The sequence below is a fragment of the Eulemur rufifrons genome, chromosome 23, assembly GCF_041146395.1.
Source record: "Eulemur rufifrons isolate Redbay chromosome 23, OSU_ERuf_1, whole genome shotgun sequence".
Lineage (NCBI taxonomy): Eukaryota > Metazoa > Chordata > Mammalia > Primates > Lemuridae > Eulemur > Eulemur rufifrons.
The window spans coordinates 2,479,084-2,499,605 of NC_091005.1; the positions used below are offsets into that span (position 1 = coordinate 2,479,084).

Below are 20,522 nucleotides of genomic sequence, written 5' to 3' on the forward strand. Positions count from 1 at the left end.
CGGCCACACTGGTGACCACCGTAGCGGCCGACTCACCAGTCCTGCTGCGACGGGAGCTCCCCACGGCCCGTGTGGGTCGCTCTCTGCTGGGTCCTGGCGTCTAGGCCCGTGCCTGGGATGCAGTAGGCACTAAAGACAGGCTGAAAACATCAGCTGAATCCTGTTCCCGTGGTCTTCAAGACAAAACGCCTCAGCTGTGCTTACGATGCCCTCTACCAGCAGTTCTCACCCTTGCACGTGAATCTTCTGGAAGCTTTAAATTAGCTGTGCCCGGGACCAGCCCTCAGAAATTCTGATTTAACAGGCTGGGGAAGGGCCCAGTCACTGGTACTTTGAAGCTCAGACTGATTGGAAGTGACTCAAACGTGCATTGAGGGATTCCAAACACTGCCCGGAAGAGCCGGCTCTGCCCGCCCCTCGGCCCACGTCCTCCTGCTGTGGGCAGAATGGCCGCCCTCCAGCAAATCACCCCCCACATCCAGGCCTTTGCACCCCTCCTCGGCCAGGAGCACACGGCCCCCTCGCACCTGGCTGAATCCTTTTCAGTTTTCGGGACTCAGATGTCACCTCATACAGGAAGCCTTCCCTGAACATGCCCGTCTCCCACCCTCCTGTGAGACGCCCGACACACACCCCAACACACGGCACAGCCATGGCTGGACCCCTCCACCGGCCCCCTCGACCTCCCACCCCTGCCAGCACCGCAAGAGCAGGGGCTCCCTGATGTCCCCCCACGTGCCCGGAGCGCCCGGGGCAGCGCAGGCTCCCAGGTGTGTGTGCTTGCCCGGGGCAGCCACGGCCGGGGTGGAGGCAGAACCGCAGCTGCGTCCCCCACGCGGCACTGCCAGAATTTCTTTCAAACGCACACATCTAACTAGCTGGTGTGACGGAGAAAATAACCCGGCAGGGGTGGCGTGTGGGCTTGCTGGTCCTCGTGGAGCAGTGTCATCCGAGAGACCGTGATCCGTGAGCTTCCTCCTGACCCTAGCGCGGGACGCTCCCCCGGCCCTGGCGTCACACGCTGAATCGCAAACCAGACCCCAGGAAGTCCCACTCCCTCTCCTGAGCCCACAACGGAGACTGCACAGCCTCAGAGTCTCCCTCGACGCAGGGCCACCGGTCACTAGACGTCACATGGAGACTGCAAGGACCTATGAGCCTAAAGACCAGTCCTTTCATTTTGACAGAGAGGGAGAATGAGTAAACGACAATAAGCAGGGGCTCCTTCTACAGGAGCCCCGAGGGTGTCCTACTTGGGGCTAGTGAAAAACGTAAAGCAAGTTCCAAACTCCTTATCCCTGGGGGCAGAAGTGCCACCTCTGCCCACCCTTCCCACCAGGACGTGGACTTCAGGCAGAAGAGGGACCTGAATTCTGGACCCGGCTCTTCCCCAGGCAAGAAAACGTGCCCAGAGGCTACAAACCACCCACAGACACTCCCAACAGAGCCACCCTCACAAAGGTGGGATCCTAGAGGTCTAAGCAGCGGAGGGGCCGGGGAGCTTTGCAGACTCCGGCCACGCCTCCCGCCCAGCCCCTCCTGCCTCCCCGCTGCCAGGGAAGGCTGCGTTTTGAAGACCTTTCGCCTTCACCGCCTCTTCCCCCCAGGTGTCTCCAGTCGCCTCTGGGCGTAGGATAGGGCACGCCTGGAAAGTTCACGGCTCCGCGCAGATGGCTCCCAACCTGCCAAGAAAAGCACAGGCCTCCCCGTGGAGGAGGTGGTCGGAGCTTGAGAGCGGCCCAAAGCCCAGTCACTTCCCAGCTGCTGCCAAGGAGAGGGGGCCCGTTCCAGCCCCAGCCCGGCCACCTCCCCTGGCGTCTTCCAGAAGGTTCCCCCATCCAATCCGTCCTGACCAGGTGTCCCGAGAGCCCTGGTCCTGGAGAGGAGGGGCTGCCAAGGCCTGCCTGAAGGGCAGGGAGCGGTGTGGGCGCAGATAGCCAGGAAACGCGGGAAACAGATGTGCGCGCCGGCCCGACAGGCGAGTGATGACAGGCGTGTGCTGCAGACCTCCCGTGTCCGTGCGGGGAGGAGAGAGGTGGCCGCGGCCACAGCACCTGTTCGGGGCTCAGAGGCCACGCTCGGGGGGCTTGGCCGGGGCGTCCCCACGGCGAGAGGCGGGGGTGCGGTCAGGTAAACAGCCGCACGCCCCATTTACCAGAAGGCTCCCCAGACAGAGCCCTGGAAGAGGCCAGGGTGCCTGCCCGCCAACTGGCTTGCGCGCAGAGCCGGCGGGTCGTGAGCACGCCCGTCTAGGGCTCTCCCGCAGCGGGAGGGGCCCAGCTGAGATCTCCACACCTGGGCAGTGTTGGCAGCGTAAAGGTACAGGGTGCCACCTGTCAGCTGGGCATTGGAACTAGGGGGGCAGCAGAGGCAGCCAGCAGGGACTTCTCAGGCCTCTGCCCGAGGCAGCGAACTCCCGCTCCTGAGAGGCTCCAGCGGCCGCGGTGGGGAGAGGTGGGTGCACACAGGAGACATCAAGAGCCACCCCCTCCAAGGCACAGCTGCCTTCACAGCTGCAGCCCCAGAGTGGACAGAAAGGCAGGACCAAGCACAGGCTGGTGCAGACTCCAGAGCCGGGCTCCAGGCCCAAGGCTGGTTCTGCTGTCACTAGCTGAGTGACCCTGGACAAGTTACTTAACCTCTCTGGACCTGTTTTTTTATCTCCAAAAAGGGGATAGTGGCATCTCCCTAAACAGGGCTGTGTGCGGGGTCAGTAGGTGTGACTAACTCCGGTGAAGCCTGCGGCACAGCCCGGGGCACAGACAGCATTCTACAGGGACGGCATCTTCACGGTTATACCCCAAAGGCCACCTGCGGCAGCCTGGCCAGTCCTGCCTCTACCTGTGAAAGGAAGGACGGCCGTGGCCCACCGCAGCAGAAAGGTGGTAGGCACAGGTGCCAACCTCAGAGCTCGGGGACGACAGCCAGAAACCCTGAGCTACCACCACCCCAGGGAAGGAGAAAGGAGCCCGGCGCTCCCACCAGGCCGCCTCCGCAGGTTCCCATCGCACACCTTCCAGAGGAAAGAGCCCTGCTCTTTCAGCAACTCAGGCTCAGAGAGGGCAAGAGTCTCACCCAAGGTCACACAGCCAACTCCCAACAGAATGAAGATTCAAGCCATGTCTTAATTTAAACTCAGGGTCGCTCCGTGGTTTCATGGAGCTTTTCGGGGAAGCTTGCCAGGAATCTTCCTCGGGGAGGGGGCACCAGGCCCAGAAAGGCAGGCTGCAGCCCTCCCCGGCCCGGCCCAGACACAGCCCCACCAAGGCAGCGACTGTGGACCTGGTGCCCCAGAGCACGGGATGAGGGCCCGGCTGGAAAGAAGAACCGCAAAGTCCATCCCAATCAGAGGGCGGCGATGGCCAACGTGCCCCTCCTCCTCTGTTCTTTCTTTTTCCTTTTCTTCTTCTTTTTTTTTCATTTAACATTTCCTTTTGTAGAGTTTCAAAGTTGATTCAGCAATGAATGAACACTGAACCGGGAACAGCTAAGGAGTCATGGGAGGCGGTACAGAGCCAGGTTCTGGAACATGCTGTGTCCCCAGCTAAGCGGCTCCCCTGGGGCCACCTCCCCTGCCCCTCCTCACTCCCACCAAATTCTCAAACCACACAAAGAACCGGGAATAGCATGTGAGAATCGGGACTCGGGAGCTGGCATCAGGAAACCCACTGGGGGACGGGCCTCCGTGGCCTCACATGCTTCTCTCCCCCTCGACAGCCCTGCTGGGAGCCCCCCGCACGCCCGGCCCCTGCGGCCTGACCCCTCAGCCCCCACGCCCACGTGGCACCTGGCCCCGACCCGATCTGTCTGCTCCGAGCTCGCTGACTCTGTGTCTGCCACCTCCCCCGTGGCACTGGAGGCTCAGTGCTTGCCACCAGCTCCCCAGCGTCTGGAACAGCGCCTGGCTCAGAGCAGGCGCTCCATAAATATTTGTTGAATGAATGGGAAGGAGGGGGAGGGAGCGGAGGCCAGAGGCTGCGTTTCCGGCATTCTCCTGGCTGTCAGCACAAGGCTCCGGGAGCGAGAGTGGAGGCGAGTGGAGGCTTCTCTTTTCCCTCCGTCCAGCGGGGCCTCTCCCCGGGCAGGCCTGCCCCAGGGCCTCGCCCCCGCCCGCCCGAGTGGATCCACTCCCCGCCCTTCCACGCTTTCCTTAAGAAGTTGTTACTGTCCCCCTGGGCCTCCAACGTCACGTCCAGCCTCGCCATCCTGATCCCAAGGCCTCAGGTTCCCTCCCCTTCGGCCCCGACAGCACCCCTGCCCAGGGAGGCTGCGAGGCTCTTCCCTGTCCCCTGCACGGCCTGTCGTCGGCCACGTCCCCTCCTGCAAATGCGTCCCGCTTGCCACGGCTGGGCAAGCCCGGCCTCCTTCAGCCCATCCAGCGGGGCTCAGGGGGCTGAGAACACACCTCAGCCGCCTCCCAGCGGTGTGAGGATCACCAAGGTCATCCGGGTTCTCGGAGTCTCAACTGACTCATCTATAAAATGGGAACAAGACGGCCCCACAGGGCCACGGGGAGAAGCCAATGAGAAACTTGGTTCCGAGAACGGTGCTAAAGTCCGTGTGACATGAGCCTTCCCAAACTCGTGCTGACCCCTTCTGGGGGACGCCAGCTTGCTTTTCATCCATGCCCACCTCCCCGGCTGGCGTGGGGAACCGCGGCGCCTTCGGTTTCCTCGAGTTCTACCAGGCGAGGCCCCAAGTGGGCACCTCGTCCCCTCCAGACACGTGAGCAGATGGACACAAGAAAACCCACCGGAGTCGGATGTTCTGCAGAAACACCGAGAGCCTCGCAGGGGCCGTCTGGCTGCCCCGGGAGGCGCCAGCCCGCAGCCAGGACCTCGCACACGGAACCCACCCACAGCCTGGAAGAACTGCCCGACACGTCACACGTGAGGGTCCCGCTACGTGCCAAGCCCTTGACCTTCTGGGAGCATTTAAAGCTCCCCCAGTGCATTGGTTCTCACAGGCAGGAGGTCTAGACTTCCCGACCGAGGAGCCTCACAGGTACCCGGCTACCGAGAGGAAGGGCGGAACCGGAACTGGGTCTGTCCTGCTCCAAAGCCGGGGGCTCTTCTCCCAGCAGGGCCCTTTCAGGAGCTGCGGCTCCTCCGACTCCCAGCAGCGGCCGCGGGCGCATTGCCACACGCATAGGAGGGGCTCGGCACCCGGGACGGCAGGGGATGAGCTCGCCCCTTTAAAATGAGAGGCCCTCCCACCAAAGCCCCACAGACAGCTTCAAGTCCAAGGCCGAGGGAGCAGAGGAGAGCGGGCAGAGCTCGAGGGCTCGGGGCTGTGCACCTCGGGGAGCTGGGCCACGTGGGCCGGGCCCCGTCATGGACGCAGCCTCCAGGAGTGAACATACCACCCAGACATCCCGCACACGTGCCCAGACATCCCACACATGTGCCCAGACGTCCCGCACACGTGCCCACACACACACGCGCACGTGGGAGGCAGGACCAGGAAGCTTTCAAGCCATTCCTGAACAGGACGGGGACGCCTTCCGCATCCACACCGGCGTTTGATTAAAACAGCCACGATGGCCGGGACGGTGGCTGCGATTCACGGGTCTACTTCCCCAGACCCACCGGGGGCAGTTCCTGCTTGGGCCCCTGCAAAGCCGGATCCACAATTAAGCGAGGCCCGTCTGGCTCCCCCCGGGCGGGCAGCGGGAAGAAGGCAGGCGCCGTATAAACACGGAGCACCCCAGGCCGCCCGCCCGCCTCCTGCACAGCTGACTTGCAGAGAAGAAAGACTCTCTTCCCACTGGGGGAAGAGTCTGGTTAGGCCACCGTCCCTCGAGCTCCACACCCCCACGTCTGGAAACCGGCTTCCATCTGCTGGTGAGCAGCCGGAGTCTCAGAGGAAAAGTGCAAACTTGGGTGGGAAACTGTGGACGAGCTCAGCCACGCGGGAGCTGGAGTGCAGGGCAACTTCCACCTCTGATGTGCTCCAAACCGGGTAAGCGCAGAGACCTCTCCGTGACCTGCACGGCTGGACTAATTACCAATGTTATCAGGCGGATGACAGACATGCCCCGAACTTCCTCTGTTTGATAGATTCCGCCGCAAACACACCCAAGTTCGGCCCGTGCCTGCTGTTCTCAGCAGTGCCCTATTCTTCCATGGGACCACTCCTGACCCCAGCTCCTCTGACCGCCTGGCCCACACCTCTGAGGTCAGCCTGGCCAAGGTGCCCACCAAGCGCCAGCGCAGTGACCCTGGGAAGACACCTCCCCCTGGAACGTGCTGCACAGAACCAGGGAAAAGTCCTTCAGAGTTTCTCAGGGGAACAGAAAACAACATCGCTCCCTTCCCTGCACAGATACCAGAGGAAGGATCGAAGATGAGATGAAAACTACTGCTTACCTTCGTCGCTGCTGCCACCGGGGAGCTCCAGCCCACAGGTCCCTGGCGGGTGAGCCCTTGGCCGGCGCACACCAGAGTCCCGCACTCCACACAGGCGCCGATGATCAGCTGCTGCCCGTCGTCCACCAGCAGGCTGTGGCTCGCTCGCAGAGTGTACAGGAACAAGGGCAGCCGGGCCACCCGCACAGACCTCAGCCCCAGGCAGCGCGGCTTCTCCTGCTGGCAGAAGAAGCACACGAACGTCTCCACCTGGTACTGCCGGGACCAGGCGCTGACAGCGTGGTGGGTGCCTCGGGCCTCATGCTGCAGCCACTGGCCCAGCAGGTCATGGTAGCAGAGCACGCAGGTGGCCACCAAGCCAGTGGCATCCACAGGCCTGGCGCGAGGGGCAGGCGGGTAGACGGTGAGGAAGGGGAAGAAGGGCTCTTTCTCGCCCAGGTGGCTGGCGGGGTTCACGTTGAGCTGGAACTCCTTCCCAGGGCCCAGCTCGGCCCCGCAGATGTAGCAGACAGACACGGGGCCACCGCGGGCTGGCGTGGGCGACTCAGAGAGGGCAGGGTCGGAGGCGGAGAAGGCCTGGTGGTACCTGCCCAAGAAGCCCTGCACGGAGGTGATGAGCGCCTCGTTGTGGCAGGCCCGGTACAGGGCCCAGACGTCCTCCAGGACGCTGAAGCACTTGGGGCAGCTGCGCACCTCGTAGCGCTTGTTGGGGCCCTGGGCATTGGGTGGGCAGGGCAGGAGGCTGAGGAAGGGGAAGTGCATGGCGCTCTGGGCACTGCCGTTGAGGATCCTGGAGGGCACTGCCCGGGCATCCTGGGTGCAGTCCTCCCCGCAGAGGTAGCAGGCCTCGCGCAGGGCCCCGGCAGGCAGGCCCTCTTCCCGTGGCAGCCTCCTGCCCTTGGAGGCCGTGCCGGGGGCATGGCTGTTCAGGGGCACCACGTAGAGTCGCTGCAGGACTGGCACGCTGGCCAGCTCGAAGCTCTGCCACTGCTGCATGAGGGAGGAGAAGCAGCAGGGGCACACGAGGGTGCTGCCGCTGTCGCTGATGGGCTGTGCCCCCGGGGGTGGGCTGTGCAGCCACAGGAACGGGAAGAACGGGGCCTGGGCCAGCTTCTCCTGCTTCTGCACGTGGATCTGGTGCTGGGAGGCCGCGGACAGTGCTGACCCGCAGATGTAGCAGCACAGGCCCCCTGGCGGCGCCACCCGGCTCTCCGGGGGATCCCGGGGGACACGACCACCGTTCTCCTTCTCTTTGGGGCCACAGGGGCCTGGGAAGGGCTGCTCCTTGTGGTCCTCCTCCCCGCTGGTGATGTTGATGTCACTGTCCTCGGACGTGCAAAAGTCCCCGAGGGTCTCCCCCAGCAGCCTGCCCTCCCCAGGCTTGGTGGCCCGGCCGGAGGGGCCTCCTTTCATGCCCTCTGCAGCGGCTTCCTGGACAGGAGGGCCTTGCCAAGGGTCCTGAATGCCCCTCAGGACACTGGCCCGGGCCTCAGAGGCCCAGGGCCTCCCGACCCCCTTCCGCCGGCGCCTGACGCTGGCCTTGGGCTCCCCATCCGCGTGGACCTTCGAGGGGACCCCCTCCTCCTCTACGCGCCCCCGCGCAGGGGGCTCCGCGCCCGGTCCGGGAGGGGGTCCCGGCGCCGGCCTCCACTCCTGGCAGCGGCCCCCGCGAGGCCCTGGTCCTGGTCCTGGCCCCGGGGTGGCCCGCGGCGCTGGCGCCCGGTCCTGGTGGGGGCTGGCGGCGTCGCGCGAGGCCGGGTCGGACTCGGACAGGGGATCCGTGTCCGACAGCTCCGACAGGTCAGAGTCCCGAGTCTCCTCGGCGGCCCCGCGGAGCCGGGGGCCGCCCGCGTCTTCGTCGTCGTCGCCAGCGGCGCTGCCCAGGGCGTAGGCGACGTTCCACTCCCGGGGGGCCCCGGCGCCCCCGCGGCGCCCGCCGGCGCCCGCGTCGCACTGGTGGGGCCGCTTGAGCCAGTACATGCGCTTGTCCACCGGCGTGCGGGCGCGCTCGAAGGCGGCCCACTGCTCGCCCAGGAAGCAGCGGCACACGGCGCACACCAGCACGCAGCCGTCGGCCGGCGACAGCTCGCGCGCGCCGGGCGCCGGCTCCTGCTGCTGCAGGAAGGGGAAGAAGGGCTGCGCCGGGGCCCCCGCGCCCGCCGCCGGCTGCTTCACCTGCAGCTTCAGCTCCTTGCCGCGCCCGATGCCGCCGCCGCAGATGAAGCACGACAGCGGCGCGCCGCCGCCCGCCGCCCGCTCGCCCACGGCTGCCATGAGCCGCTGCTTGCGGGAGACCGGCGCCGGCCGCCCGCTCATGGCCGCGCCGCCCCGCCCGGGCCCCGCGCGCCCCGGCCGCCCTCAGCGCCGCCCGCGCCGCCGCGCGCAACTTGGAGCATGTGTGCGCGCCGCAAAGTTTGGCGGCGGCCGCCCGGCCGCCCGCACCGGCGCCCCCCGGGCCTGCCCAGCCCCCGGCGGCGGCGCGGGCCGAGGCGGCGCCGCGGCGAGCGCGCCCGGAACGCGGCGGCGGCGGCGGCGGCGGGCCCCGGGCGGCTGGAGCGGCAGCCGCATGTGCGAGCTCCGGCGCCTGCCAAAGCGTTGGGTCATTTAATTGGGGAGGAGGGGGCGGGGCGGCGGGCGGCGCGGGGGGCGGGGGCGGGAGGGGCGGAGGCGGGAGGCGGGAGGCGGCGGGCGGGGAATCCCTCCCTCGCGCGCTCCCTCCCCTGTGCCCGCCCTCCTCCTCCCCCTCCTCCGCCCCTCCTCCCCCCTCCCCCTCCCCCGCGTCCCAAACTGCGCACAATAGCGCGCCGGCTCCTCTATCTATTTTGTGTCCAGCCGGAGCTGCGCACGATGATTCATTGCCCCAATTAGGGGCGCTCTCCAGCGCGCCTGGCTCGAGCCGTCTGAAGGGTCTCCTCCGGGACCCGCCGAGCCCATCAGCGCTGGAGCTGGTCTTTAAGTAAAGGTCAAGCGGGACGCGGGAAGAACCAGGTAAGGACGCGGCGGTGCCCCTGGGGACAGAGGCCCCCCCACCCCCCGCAGGAAGGGCAGCGCGGGAAGGGCAGCTGAGGAGGGGGAGGCACCCTGCCGGTTTCGCTCAGGGTGGTCCCGCCCCCTCCTCGTTCTAAAGGGGGGACCAAGTGAGCCATTTACAGTCCTGCGGAGCCCGGGGTTGGGGGCACCTTTCCGGGCACAGCGTTCTAATTTTGGTGACAGAGGGAAGAGGAGCTGTCTCCTGTCTCCTGAAACATGTTAGTGAATGCATCATTCTGGGGACAGAGTCCGGGGCCTGCCCTGTCCCTCGCACCACTGGCCACCAGCAGAGGTAGAGAGAGTCCTGTGTATCCCAGGGCAAGTGACTCAACCTCTCTGAGCCCTGTCATTCTTTCGTTAAACAGGGGCTGCAGCAGGGGATGAACTCCCTGTATTTATTGTATTGTGTATAGATACATTGTATTTATTTAACAGAAAGACTTGCAGGGTGCCAGGCACTGTTCTAAGCACTTTATATATTTCAGATCAATTACGCCTCCAGGTAACTCTCTGGACCAAGTGCCACAGTGCGCCCTGTTTTACAGACAAGAGAGAGGTGGTGCTGGGTGTTACTTATTTGAAGTGGCCAAGTGGGGTTCAGACCCAGGTAGTCTGGTGCCAGGTCCCTCCTCTTGACTAGCGGGGTGTGCAGCCTCATTAGGCAGACATCTGGTCCGTGTCACCAGTCGGCTGACGGAGACTGGTGTCTCCCCCTACAGCAGGGAACAAGGCCAGGACCCCCGGATCCCCCCACGCCGCCCACTGCACAATCCAGGCATCTCTGAGCCTCACATTTCCCGTCTGTGAAATGACACCCCTTCCAGCTTCAAAACTCTAGGAGTCTCTGATTTCTGAGCAGTTTACAGCTGTCCTGACCTGCCAGCAGGGCCCAGAGTTGGCCTGGGGACAAAGGTGCCCAGTGGTCACCTCCACCCTCTGGGGTGCTGACATGTAAATAAAACTGGGCTTCCTCTTGTCACTGAGGAAGGCCATGCATTATAAATAAATGGAAGCAGAGCAAAGGGCCGGCTCTCAGGAACCCCTGGTGACATTCCAGGGCTCACAGTCCAGGGGTTAATAGGAAAATCGTCGTCACAGAGACTTTGGGCCCTCACCCAGGCCCAGGAAAAAATGCTGTGTCAGCAAAGCTGTCCCAAAGGAATGTTGGGGGCAGGAGGCTTCTTGGCTCCTGGCATTTTTAATACCTGGGGAGAGGGCTGATTGGGAAAACTTTAAAGGGAGACATCTGTTTAATTGTGCGCTTGCACAGTTAAAGAAGGTCTGTCAGTCCCACGCAGGCCAAGAGGCTGCAGGGGAAACAGAGCCGGGCTCAGGACCTCCGGGCTGCTGTCGAGTTAGATGTGGGTCCCTGGGGCGGGGCACACGCGGGCCTCCTGCTTCACATGCCTCTGGGCCTCATCTTCGGGGTCTTGGCCACAGCGTCACCCTGAGCGGCCTCCTAGCCTGCCCCAGAGCAGGCCTCCACCGCTTTCCTCCATCTCGGCTCCTAGGCACGCACGGGAGTTGGCGTGGATTTCCTTTATTTTTCTGTCTACTGTCCCTGCCCGCCCCGCTCTCCCCCCCAGTATCCCCCCCCCCACACACACACACACCCCTAGTGGCCTGCCTCACTCGCTGTGTATCCAGGGCCCGGCTCACTTCCTGGGTCCCCGACCTGTTCCACCCCTTGCCAGCCGAGTGAGCCTTGGGCAGACCTCTTGGCCAGCTAAGCCTCAGTTTCCTGCTCTGTGCAATGGGGTTGTGATCGCTGCCCCACAGGATGTTTGTGTGTGGATTGAATGAGGCAGAGAGAACGATGCCCCAGGCTGACCCTCCCTCCAGCCAGTGGTTGAGGAGGTCCTGCTGCCTGTCTTGCCCCAGGGTGAGGGGCCACTGCGGTGAGGCCACACACGGAGTCTGAGGGGGGAGGGTGGACAGGATGAACAGAGAGAGGTGGGTTTTCTTGACTAAGCTGGAACCCTCCAGGGGGACTTCCTGAGTCTGTGCCGTGTGTGTGCAGGGGTGAGTGTGCGCACATGTGTATGCATTTGTTAGAGTGTGCGTGCAGTTATGCATGTGTGTACAGATGTGTGTTCATGCATGCCTTCGTGTTTGTGTGCACGTGTGATCATGTGTGTGAATGTGAATTGTTCGTGTGTGCATGTGCCTGTGTGTGCGTGTAAAGTGGGCCAGGAGTCAGGGGTGGGAGGGGCCCAGCTGGATGTTTTTGTTTCCTTCCATGACCCGGTGACCCAGGAAAGTCCCCTGGAACACGTCTTGGGCACAGGAAGCAGGTGAACACAGATCAAAGGAGAAGGAAGGCCCGTCATGACAGCTGGTCATCTGTGGGTGGATGACATGGGGGTGGGGCCGCTGACACAGCCCGACACACCGGATGGATGTCACACCTCTGCCATTTACTAGCTGTGTGGCCTTGGCCTGCTTCTAACTTCTCTTGAGCCTCAGTTTCCCCATCTGTAAAACAGAGATGACAAAATGACAAAATGCAGGAAGGGTGAACCAAGATGATCCCAGTAAAGCACAGCCTCTGGCCCAGACGTAACCGTGGCGTCTGTGCGCACGGGCTGGGTGTCAGGCACACGCCGGGACCTGTGCTTTCCAGGGGCCAACCGGCAAACCTGTATAACCAGCCCACGAGGTAGGTTCCGTTATACCCCGGCTCACAGTGAGGAGACCGAGTCACAGAGAAGGGAAGTCACTGGCCCAAGGTCACACGGTGCAGCTGGGCCAGCACCTGGCAGCGTGACTCCGTAGCCCCCTGGTTTTTCCCTAAATCCTGAGACACAGCTTGCTAGGACAGGAACGGCCTCGTCCACCCTCTCCTCACGTGTGTCCCTAAGGAAACTGAGGTTCCTGTCTGGACACAAAACGGCTGAGTTGGTGCCAGAAGATGAGAAATGCCAGGGTGTGTTTGCATTAACGTCACGTGCCGACATAGACTCGACGTCCCCTTTTCTAACGGAAATGTGCAAAAGGCTCAAAGTGGACAGAGCCATCCAAACATCCCTGCCAAGCACTGCCGGAGCCACCGCCTCCCTGTCCCCGCAGAGCCACCTCCCAGCTCCCCTCCAGGCCCTCCAAGCCTCACTGCAGGGGGAGAGAGGGCGCCGCTCGGCCCTGCTCTCTGTCTTCAGTCCTAGGCCTTGCAAAGCACCGCCAGCCGCCCGCAGACGGCCCGGGGAGAACGCCGCCTCCGTTCTGCAGGAGCCCAGGAGCCGTCAGCACGGGACATCTGGGTGTGGCTCAGATTTGCAGCTACCTGTAGGGTCGTCTCAGCCCACCCGCAGGCGTGTGTGTCGGGGGCGTGTGCCCTCACTCTGCAGGAGAGTGGCCTGTCTCCGTGGGGCAGAGCCCGAGCCGGCGTGCCCTGCCCTGCCCCACGGTTTCTCAAGGCTGGGGACATGGTTGAGGACCAGTCCGTGCTTGAACCAGGGATGCCAGGCCCCATCCAGAACCTCACTGTGCCCTCCAAGTTCCGGAACCGCCCGCAGCCCGCTGGCTTCTGACCCCCATCTTCCCTTCTCCCCGAGGCCGAGGCCAGCAGTGCAGACCCGACTCCCCCATGCCCCCTGCTTCCCGGCCCGTAACCCCACTTCCCTCCTCCCGCGGCCTCTGCCCTTTTCCTCGTCCCTCCACGCCCTGCGCGCCCTCCGTGTCCCTCCGAGGACCCATTTACCTTCGCGGGCCGGTCCATCCTTCCTCTTTTAGAGGCGACGTGCGCCGTGTGTTTGGCCTCTGGCTCGCTGGGGACCAGGAAAACAAAATTTATCATCTGACTGCCCTATTTTTTCTTTCCTTCTTTCTTTTTTTTTTCCTTTTTGCCTAAGCAAGAAGCAAGCACTTCTCTGCTATCCTCAGAAAGAGCTTGGAACCTGGCAGCCACTGGCAAAGATGCATCTTCCTTCGCAGAGGGCAAGAATGTAACCGTTAACAATAAAAAACGAAAAATGCCCTGGGATTTGTGGAGGCCTTGGGCTTATGAGCCATTTCACATCTGTTAGCTCATGTGACAGCGATACATGGAGGCATGACAGGGAGTATCATATCCACTTCAGAGTTGGGGAAACTGAGGCTCCAACACACAGGGGCTTGCTCAAGGGCGCAGTTCCTGAAGCCAGAATAAGCTGCCCGCTTGGGGGTGGGGGTGAGGGGCTGGTGGAATTTTGGTGCATTTTGTATGCACTGATTGTGCTAACTTGTTAAATAGAAACGTTCCATGCCTACGGTGCTGGTGACCGTGTCGTAGCATCCTGCTGCCTTTTAAAAACTCAGGAGCTTCCTCGAGTGAAGGTGGGGGGCCCCTCTCTGTCTCTGGGGCCTGAGATGACCTAGGCAGAAACATTTCATACACCTCTACGTGCCTCGTAAAAAAAGTCACCGCTTGCATTCCACCATTAAGGGTCACTGCCTGAGGAACAAATTTGCACAACAGAATTGGGTGCCCTAAAACCTGGCCTTGCTCCCCTTAACCTGAAAAAAAAAAAATTCCGGGAGAGAAAGACCCGGTCTCCCACTGTGGGAGTTACCATCCCCCAGCCCAGGCCGCGCCAGCTTGAAATCCGAGGATTTTGCTGTGAACTTCAGGGCCTCGTAAAACCCCTTTGATAAATGATCACCAGCGTTGACCTGCCACTGGGGATGACGGGACAAACCGGCCGCATAAATCTTGAGGATATTCAAAGACTCCCTTGCTGCCGGCTTCTCAACAGACCCCTGATTTGCAGCCCCGAATCCACAGCAACCGTTCCTGTGGTCAGTTCCCGAGCTTCCAAGCCACGGAGGTTTCTGGAGAAGGTCGGGCATAGGTGGGTGGGGGTGGAAGCAAAGGCAACGAAGTCAGGAATTGCCTTAAGGGTGCCTGGCATGCAGTAGGCACTCAATAAGACCCAGTTTGCATCCCTCAGCCTGGAATGGTAATAGCTAATATTTATGTCTGCTGGAGGGCCACTGAGTGCCAGTTGCTGTGTTTGGTGCAGATATAGCATTATCTCAGTTCTCACGGCGCCCTAAAAAGGAGGCACTATTGTGACACGATTTTATCAACGGGGACACTGAGGCTTGGAAGGGCGAACTCACGTCCCCAGCGTCACAGAGCTGGATTCCCACCCAGGCGTCTGGCCCCAGCACCCCGCTCTAACCCGCCCTGCTGTGTGCTGCCAGGCCTGCCTCCCTGGTCTTCCCGAATAAAGGTGGCCTTGTCCCTCGCTGGGGCCTGCCAGGGAGGCTAATGGTCAGGGCTCACTGCGCGCCTCTGAGTCCTGCCCCCGGCTCCACCCGTGGCCGCCACCCTCAGTCCAGCTCTGCTGAGCTCTCAGGAGCTGGAACCACCCCTTGGGCTGCGGCAGGTCCCTGTGCTGGCTAACAGGAGGAAGTCAACAGCAACAGATTCTTTCCAGCTGTTCCTCTGAGTCACTGAAGTATGCTCCAAGCCCGGCTGCCAGCCTGCCTTCCCCGGCCTTTGATTTATGTGGCGGGTGGGTGGTTGCTGGACTCGCGGATGGGGACATACGGTGGGACCGAGGCGTGTGTCTGACACTAAACTTGGGCGTTGTTTTTTAAAAACCTTTTATCGAAGGAAGTATCGCCTCCCTACAGAAAAGCGTGCCTCATCACATGTGTACAGTTTACTGAACTTTCGCGAGCTGAACACGTCTGTGTCATCGGCACCCAGAAAGAAGGCGTGCGCAGCCCCCCTGAAGCCCCCCGTGGGCCCCGTTCCAGGCACCACCCGGCCCCCCAGGGGAACGACCCGCAGCCAGGGCTCCAGGCATCCTGACTTCTCACCCCAGACTGTGTTATTTCTTTAGCAGCTTTATTGAGATACAAGTCACACGCCACACAATCCACCCATTTAAAGTGTACAATTCAATGGCTTTTAGTATATTTACAGAGTTTTGCAACCACCACCACAATCAATTCTAGAACATTTTCATCACCCCAGAAAGAAACCTCATACCCTTCAGCTGTCAACCCCACCCCCTCCCGCTCCCCCCAGCCCCCCGCCCCTGGCAGCCATTAATCCACTTTCGGTCTCTACGGACTTGCCTGTTCTGGGCAGTTCGTATCCACGGGGTCACACAACACATGGTCTTTTGTGACTGGCCTCTTTCCCTGAGCAGCATGTGTCCAGGGCTTACCCGTGTCGTAGGCTGCGTCAGCACAGGCTGCTCGTGTACTTTATAGAGCACAGCGGAGGTGTTCTTTGGGTCTGGCTTTTTGCTCTACGGTATGTCTCCCCTGTTTCTGCGTGTGGCAGTACTTTGTTCTTTTTCATCGCTGTATAGTAGTCCGATGATGACTATTCCATCATGTATTTGTCCGTTCCACCATGGGTGAGCTCTGGGCTAGTTTCCACTTGGGGCTACCACGCATAGTGTTTTTCTGAACATTCTAGTGCATGTCTTCTGTTGAAAACACACAGTGCATTTCTTTTGGGTGGATACCTGGGGGTAGAATGGCCAACCATCCGGTAGGTGTATGTTCGACTTTAATGCATACTAAGATGTTTTCAATCACATTCAGGTGGCCAGTGGAATCCCCAAGGTTCCCTAGTTCCCAGCCGTGGCCCTTCCTGACCCTCCCACCGGCTGCCCACCCACCGGCCTGACCCCCTGGGCCTGCTCCTTGCAGGGCACCCCCTGCGCTCCCGAGCAGCCGGGATGGAGCCCGTACGAGCCGCGGAGGAACAGGGCTCGGTGGCCAGTGTTTTCGTTGGATTGCACGAGCACACGTGGTTTTTCTGCCCTGGCTCTGAAACTGTGTTCCTTTCACAGGCCAGAAATACTTAGGCATGGCTCACTCTAAAAGGGGAAACACATTTTTAAATTCCAATCTGCCCGGGTCTTAGAATGATTTAGAACATTCCAGCTGTCTGGAGGGCAGCGCTCACCAGGAACAGTGGCTTACAGTCCCGGATCGCGCACTGCTTCAGGTCCCGACTCCACCCTCTCCTGGGTTCAAGGCGTCTTCAAGGGAGACCTCCTCGTTGCAGCCATCTCCAGACCTCAGCCAGCTGAGCTTTGCTCCACATCCACGTATGTTAGCCCATTTAATCTTTCCAGTGCCGATGAGGTAGGCACACAAGTATTATTTCCACTTTACAGGTGAGGACACTGAAGCCCAGAGAGGCCAAGCCACTTGCCCAAGACCACACAGCTTCTAACTGATGGAGCTGGTATTGCAGCCCAGGCTGTGCGGCTCCAGAGCCCACACTCTGAGTACTGCGCTACTTTGCCTCCGGATTTTGGAATTTGGGTGGAAATCCGGCCCTGCCGTATTCTCTGTGTGGCCCCAGGCGAGTGGCTGAACTTGAGCCACGTTGCTTTAGTCCGTGTGAGAGTAGTCTTGCCCGCCGCCCTCCAATGTCTTTAGGAGACCAAAGGCCCTGGGATTTAAAAGTGCCACGAACACAGTAGGTGCTCACAAAGGGGCATTTCTCTCGCCTCTGCCCAGCCCCCTGAAACAGCTCCTGCCTTTGGGGGGTGCACGCCTTCTGAAGTCCACGTCCTTACAGAGACCCCCTTAATTTCACAGGTGGAAGATCCAAGGCCCAGGGCAGCCCTGACCCGACCATGGTCACACAACATCCAGCGAGAACTTGGTCTTCCTGACTGCCAGCCCAAAGCTCCTTCACTCCTTTGGGAAATGGTGACTTATGGCTGTCAGGCCAAGGTGCCCTCTCTCTTGGCTGTTCGAGAACTTCTTCCTGACTCCGTTTCTCCCCAGGAGCCCAGGGAGGACTAGCTCTGGCCTTAAGAGAGAACCAGAGCCAGCCGAACCCCGGGGCTCCCCGGCTTGCCCCCTGGCCCCACCGGATGGGTGCTAGCCGGCTGGGAGGCAGGGAGGCAGGCCTGGGTGTCCTGCTGTGACTCTGGCTGGCCACCCTGACGCGACGTCCAGAAAGACTATCTCCCTGTGGGGCCCCCGGACCCTGCCTGGCCATTAATATTTATCGGAGCTGAAAGCTGAGCCGCTGGGGAAGTGGAAAACAGCCGTGGACAGGTGCCGCAGCGGCTGGCACTCCAGCCCAGGCTGCGGGCAGCTGGGGGCGCTTCGTGGAGGGTAGGGGGTGGGTGGGGTGGGCAAGGCAGGGGGCCTCATCTTGGGGGCAGAGTCAGACATTCAGTCTGGAAGGGAGAAGCAGATGACCAGGGACGTGGGGGTCCCTTAGGAGCTGGCACTTCCCTGCTGCTGTGGGCGTCTCAGGCCCCTGGCCTGGGCTGGAGGCTGGGGGTGGCAGAGCTCTGCAGGGCAGCACCAGCCTCCAACCTGTCTCCCCTCTGGGGCAGCCAGCCTGGTCTTTTTGGAAGTGCAAACCTGGTCGTGGTCTCCCTCTTGCTTAAAGTCCATCTAAGGTTTCATAGCTCTCAGGTTAGAGATCAGAGCCCCCTGTTTGCTGGGCCTCTGCCCATGTTGCCAGAAGACCCTAAGACTTCTCTGTTCCTTGCACCCTCCTGGTGCCTTGGCTTTCTCAAGAGGCACCATGCATGCTGCACCACAGGGCTTTTGCATGTGCTGTTTCCATTGCCAGGAACTTATTTCCCTCTCCTCTGTGCCTAATTAATTCCTGCCTGTGCCAGGCATGTGCCTTTCCTCACCCTTCTCCTGCTTTGCCAGCTGACCCTGCAAACTACATTTCTCAGGCTTCCTTGCCCCTGACTTCCCGCTGGGGACAGCAGCGAGAGGCATTGGGAGGGAGACAAGAGGAGGGGGGAGCCAGGGTGTCTCTCTCTGTCTCTCTCTCTCTCTGTCTGTCTCTCTCTCTGTCTCTCTCTGCATGGGCAGTGTCTCTGCAAGTGGCCACATCTCCTCTGTGGCTCCAGCAGCAGCTCCAGTAACTCTGTATTCGTCCTTTGTCCCTGCTGCCTGGGGTGACAACAGCTTCCTGCAGTTCTTAGTTGTGAGTCAGTGTCGCTGCCCCATTTGCTCTTCCAGCTGCTTCACCGTTTGGTAACCAGTTCTCTGCTAAACTCCTCTCTTCCCTCACCTGGCTCAGGTGCCCACTCTGGGCCAGCCCCGGGCTCATCCTGTGGCTCCCGCGTGACTGTCCGGACCCGGCAGGAGCACTCCGGGCCCCTGGGCCTGGCTGGGGAACCTCTGTGATGTGCTGGGCGATTGCTTTTCCTTCTGGGCGCTTGTTGCTGTTTCTAATTGTGACTTCATGAGTGCGGTTACTTGATTAACATCTGTCTTCCCCCGAATCTGCAAGTGTCCTGGGGGGGAGGGCCAGGCATCTGCTTTTGCTCAGTGCTGCTGTGTCTCCAGAAGCAGCCAAGGCTGCCGCGTGGGGGGCGCTCGGGACACGCTGCTGGAGGACGGGCAAATGGGCGCACGAGGAGAGCTGCGAGGATCCCGTTCAGCCAAGCCACTCGCTCCAGGTGAATGTTCTTTCCCTTTTCCATGAGGTCACTAAACAGATTGCGTGGAGAATCTCATCATTCATTCATTCAACTAAAATATACTGGGCACCTACTGGACATGAGGATGGATGGACGAATGGATGGGTGGGTGGGTGGGTGGGTGGATGGATGGACGGGTTTGGTGGATGAATGGTGGATGGATGGATGGGGGGTTGGTGGGTGGGCGGATGGGTGGGTGGATGGATGGATGGATGGGGGGTTGGTGGGTGGGCGGATGGGTGGGTGGATGGATGGATGGGTGAGTATATGGGTGGGTAGATGGATGGATGGGGGGGGTCGTGGGTGGGTGGATGGGTGGAGGAAAAGAATTTACTCTTGGAAAAAAGTTAGGCATGGACAGAAGACAGCCAGACTGAATTAAGATAAAAAATACAACTGCTCTTTGAGGAGCAGCAGAGGGACAGGGAGTGCCAGCACTCACGTGGGAACATGTCCTGTGTTCCGTGACATATGCAGGAAGGCCAGGCTCTGAGGAGGGAGAGGGTGGGGACAGCAGTTTCTGAACCAAGTCGTAATTCCCTGTGTTAACCAAGATTAATGACTTTGGTTTGGAGAGGCCCCTCCCAGCCATGGCTTTGAGGCCAACCGCCCTGTGGCTGCCCCAGACACACAGGGCTCCTGGGTTGGCAGTCAGGGCTGACGTGCCCCTGGCAGCAGGGGGCAGAGGCAAAAAGTGAGACCCTGGAGCCCCCAAGCACGAGTGCAGCGGGAATTGGGACAGCATCTCCCTTGCAGAGGGACATGCAGAGCGTCCCAAACTCGATGGGCCCCAGAATCGTCAGGAGCCTGTTTAACAAGCCGACGCCTGTGGCTCCCAGAGATCTGGCTCGGGGGGGCCTGGAAGTCTGCAGGCTTTGGGGGGTGCTTTTGTTTGTTTTGTTTTATTAGAGACAGGGTCTTGCTCTATCGCCCAGGCTGGAGTGCAGTGGTTGACCATAGCTCACGGCCTCCTCGAACTCCTGGGCTCAAGGGATCCCCCTGCCTCGGCCCCCCAAAGTGCTGGGATTACAGGCGCGAGACACCGAGCCCGGCCCTGCATGGTTTTAATAAGCATCCAGGGATTCGGAGGCCCACGGTTCATGGAACACGGTTTGAAAAACACCGACATGGGGGGAATGTCTCCAACTGCATCAGGCAAAAGTGGGAGGGGGCAGGGAGGTCTGGCAGCGTGTGCTTAAGCTTGGCAGCCCGAGATCTGGCTTCGGTCCTGACCTGTCACTCATGGGTGAACGTCCCTGAGCCTCAGAGTGTCCATCCCAGATAGAACACCCTCACTCGGAGTCGGCGTCTGAAATTCAAAGCACCAGCGAGGAACACACAGCAATGTAAGCCGGGGAGGCGTCCGTCACGGAGGAGTTCCAGAGTGCAGCCTCCCGTGGCCGTGAACTATCACACGCTCCCGTGACAGACCCTCCGTGACGCCCGGCGGGGTGTGGGGCAGCAGCGCCAATCACACGCGTCAATATTTCTGTAGCACGAAGCGCAAACCCTCCCGCGGAGCGGGAAGACGGAGGCTATTATGAGCCTCACGTCTATTCAGGGCAGATTTTTGGGGCCAAATAAGTTACACAAAAACGTGGCTTTTTTGTGCGTTTGAGATTTTGGAATTGCAGATCAGGGATCGAGCTTTGTCTGAAGATGTGAAAATCCAAATGCTGCTACGAACAAAGTCACGCCAAGGCTG

At 61.1% G+C, this 20,522-nt stretch overlaps 1 protein-coding gene across 2 annotated transcripts in view; it reads right to left on the reverse strand.

The window, feature by feature from the left end:
- The window catches only part of GSE1 (Gse1 coiled-coil protein), a 378,645-nt gene extending 370,019 nt beyond the window's left edge, over positions 1 to 8,626 (reverse strand). Inside the window, exon 1 of one of the 2 annotated variants that reach the window (XM_069456611.1) lies at positions 6,369 to 8,625. In XM_069456611.1, coding sequence (XP_069312712.1) covers positions 6,369 to 8,348 — 1,980 coding nt within the window. In that variant the 5' untranslated portion in view covers positions 8,349 to 8,625. Of the gene's footprint in view, positions 1 to 6,368 lie in introns of both variants that reach the window. The other variant, XM_069456612.1, reaches the window with a different exon arrangement.
- Positions 8,627 to 20,522: the final 11,896 nt, after the last annotated feature.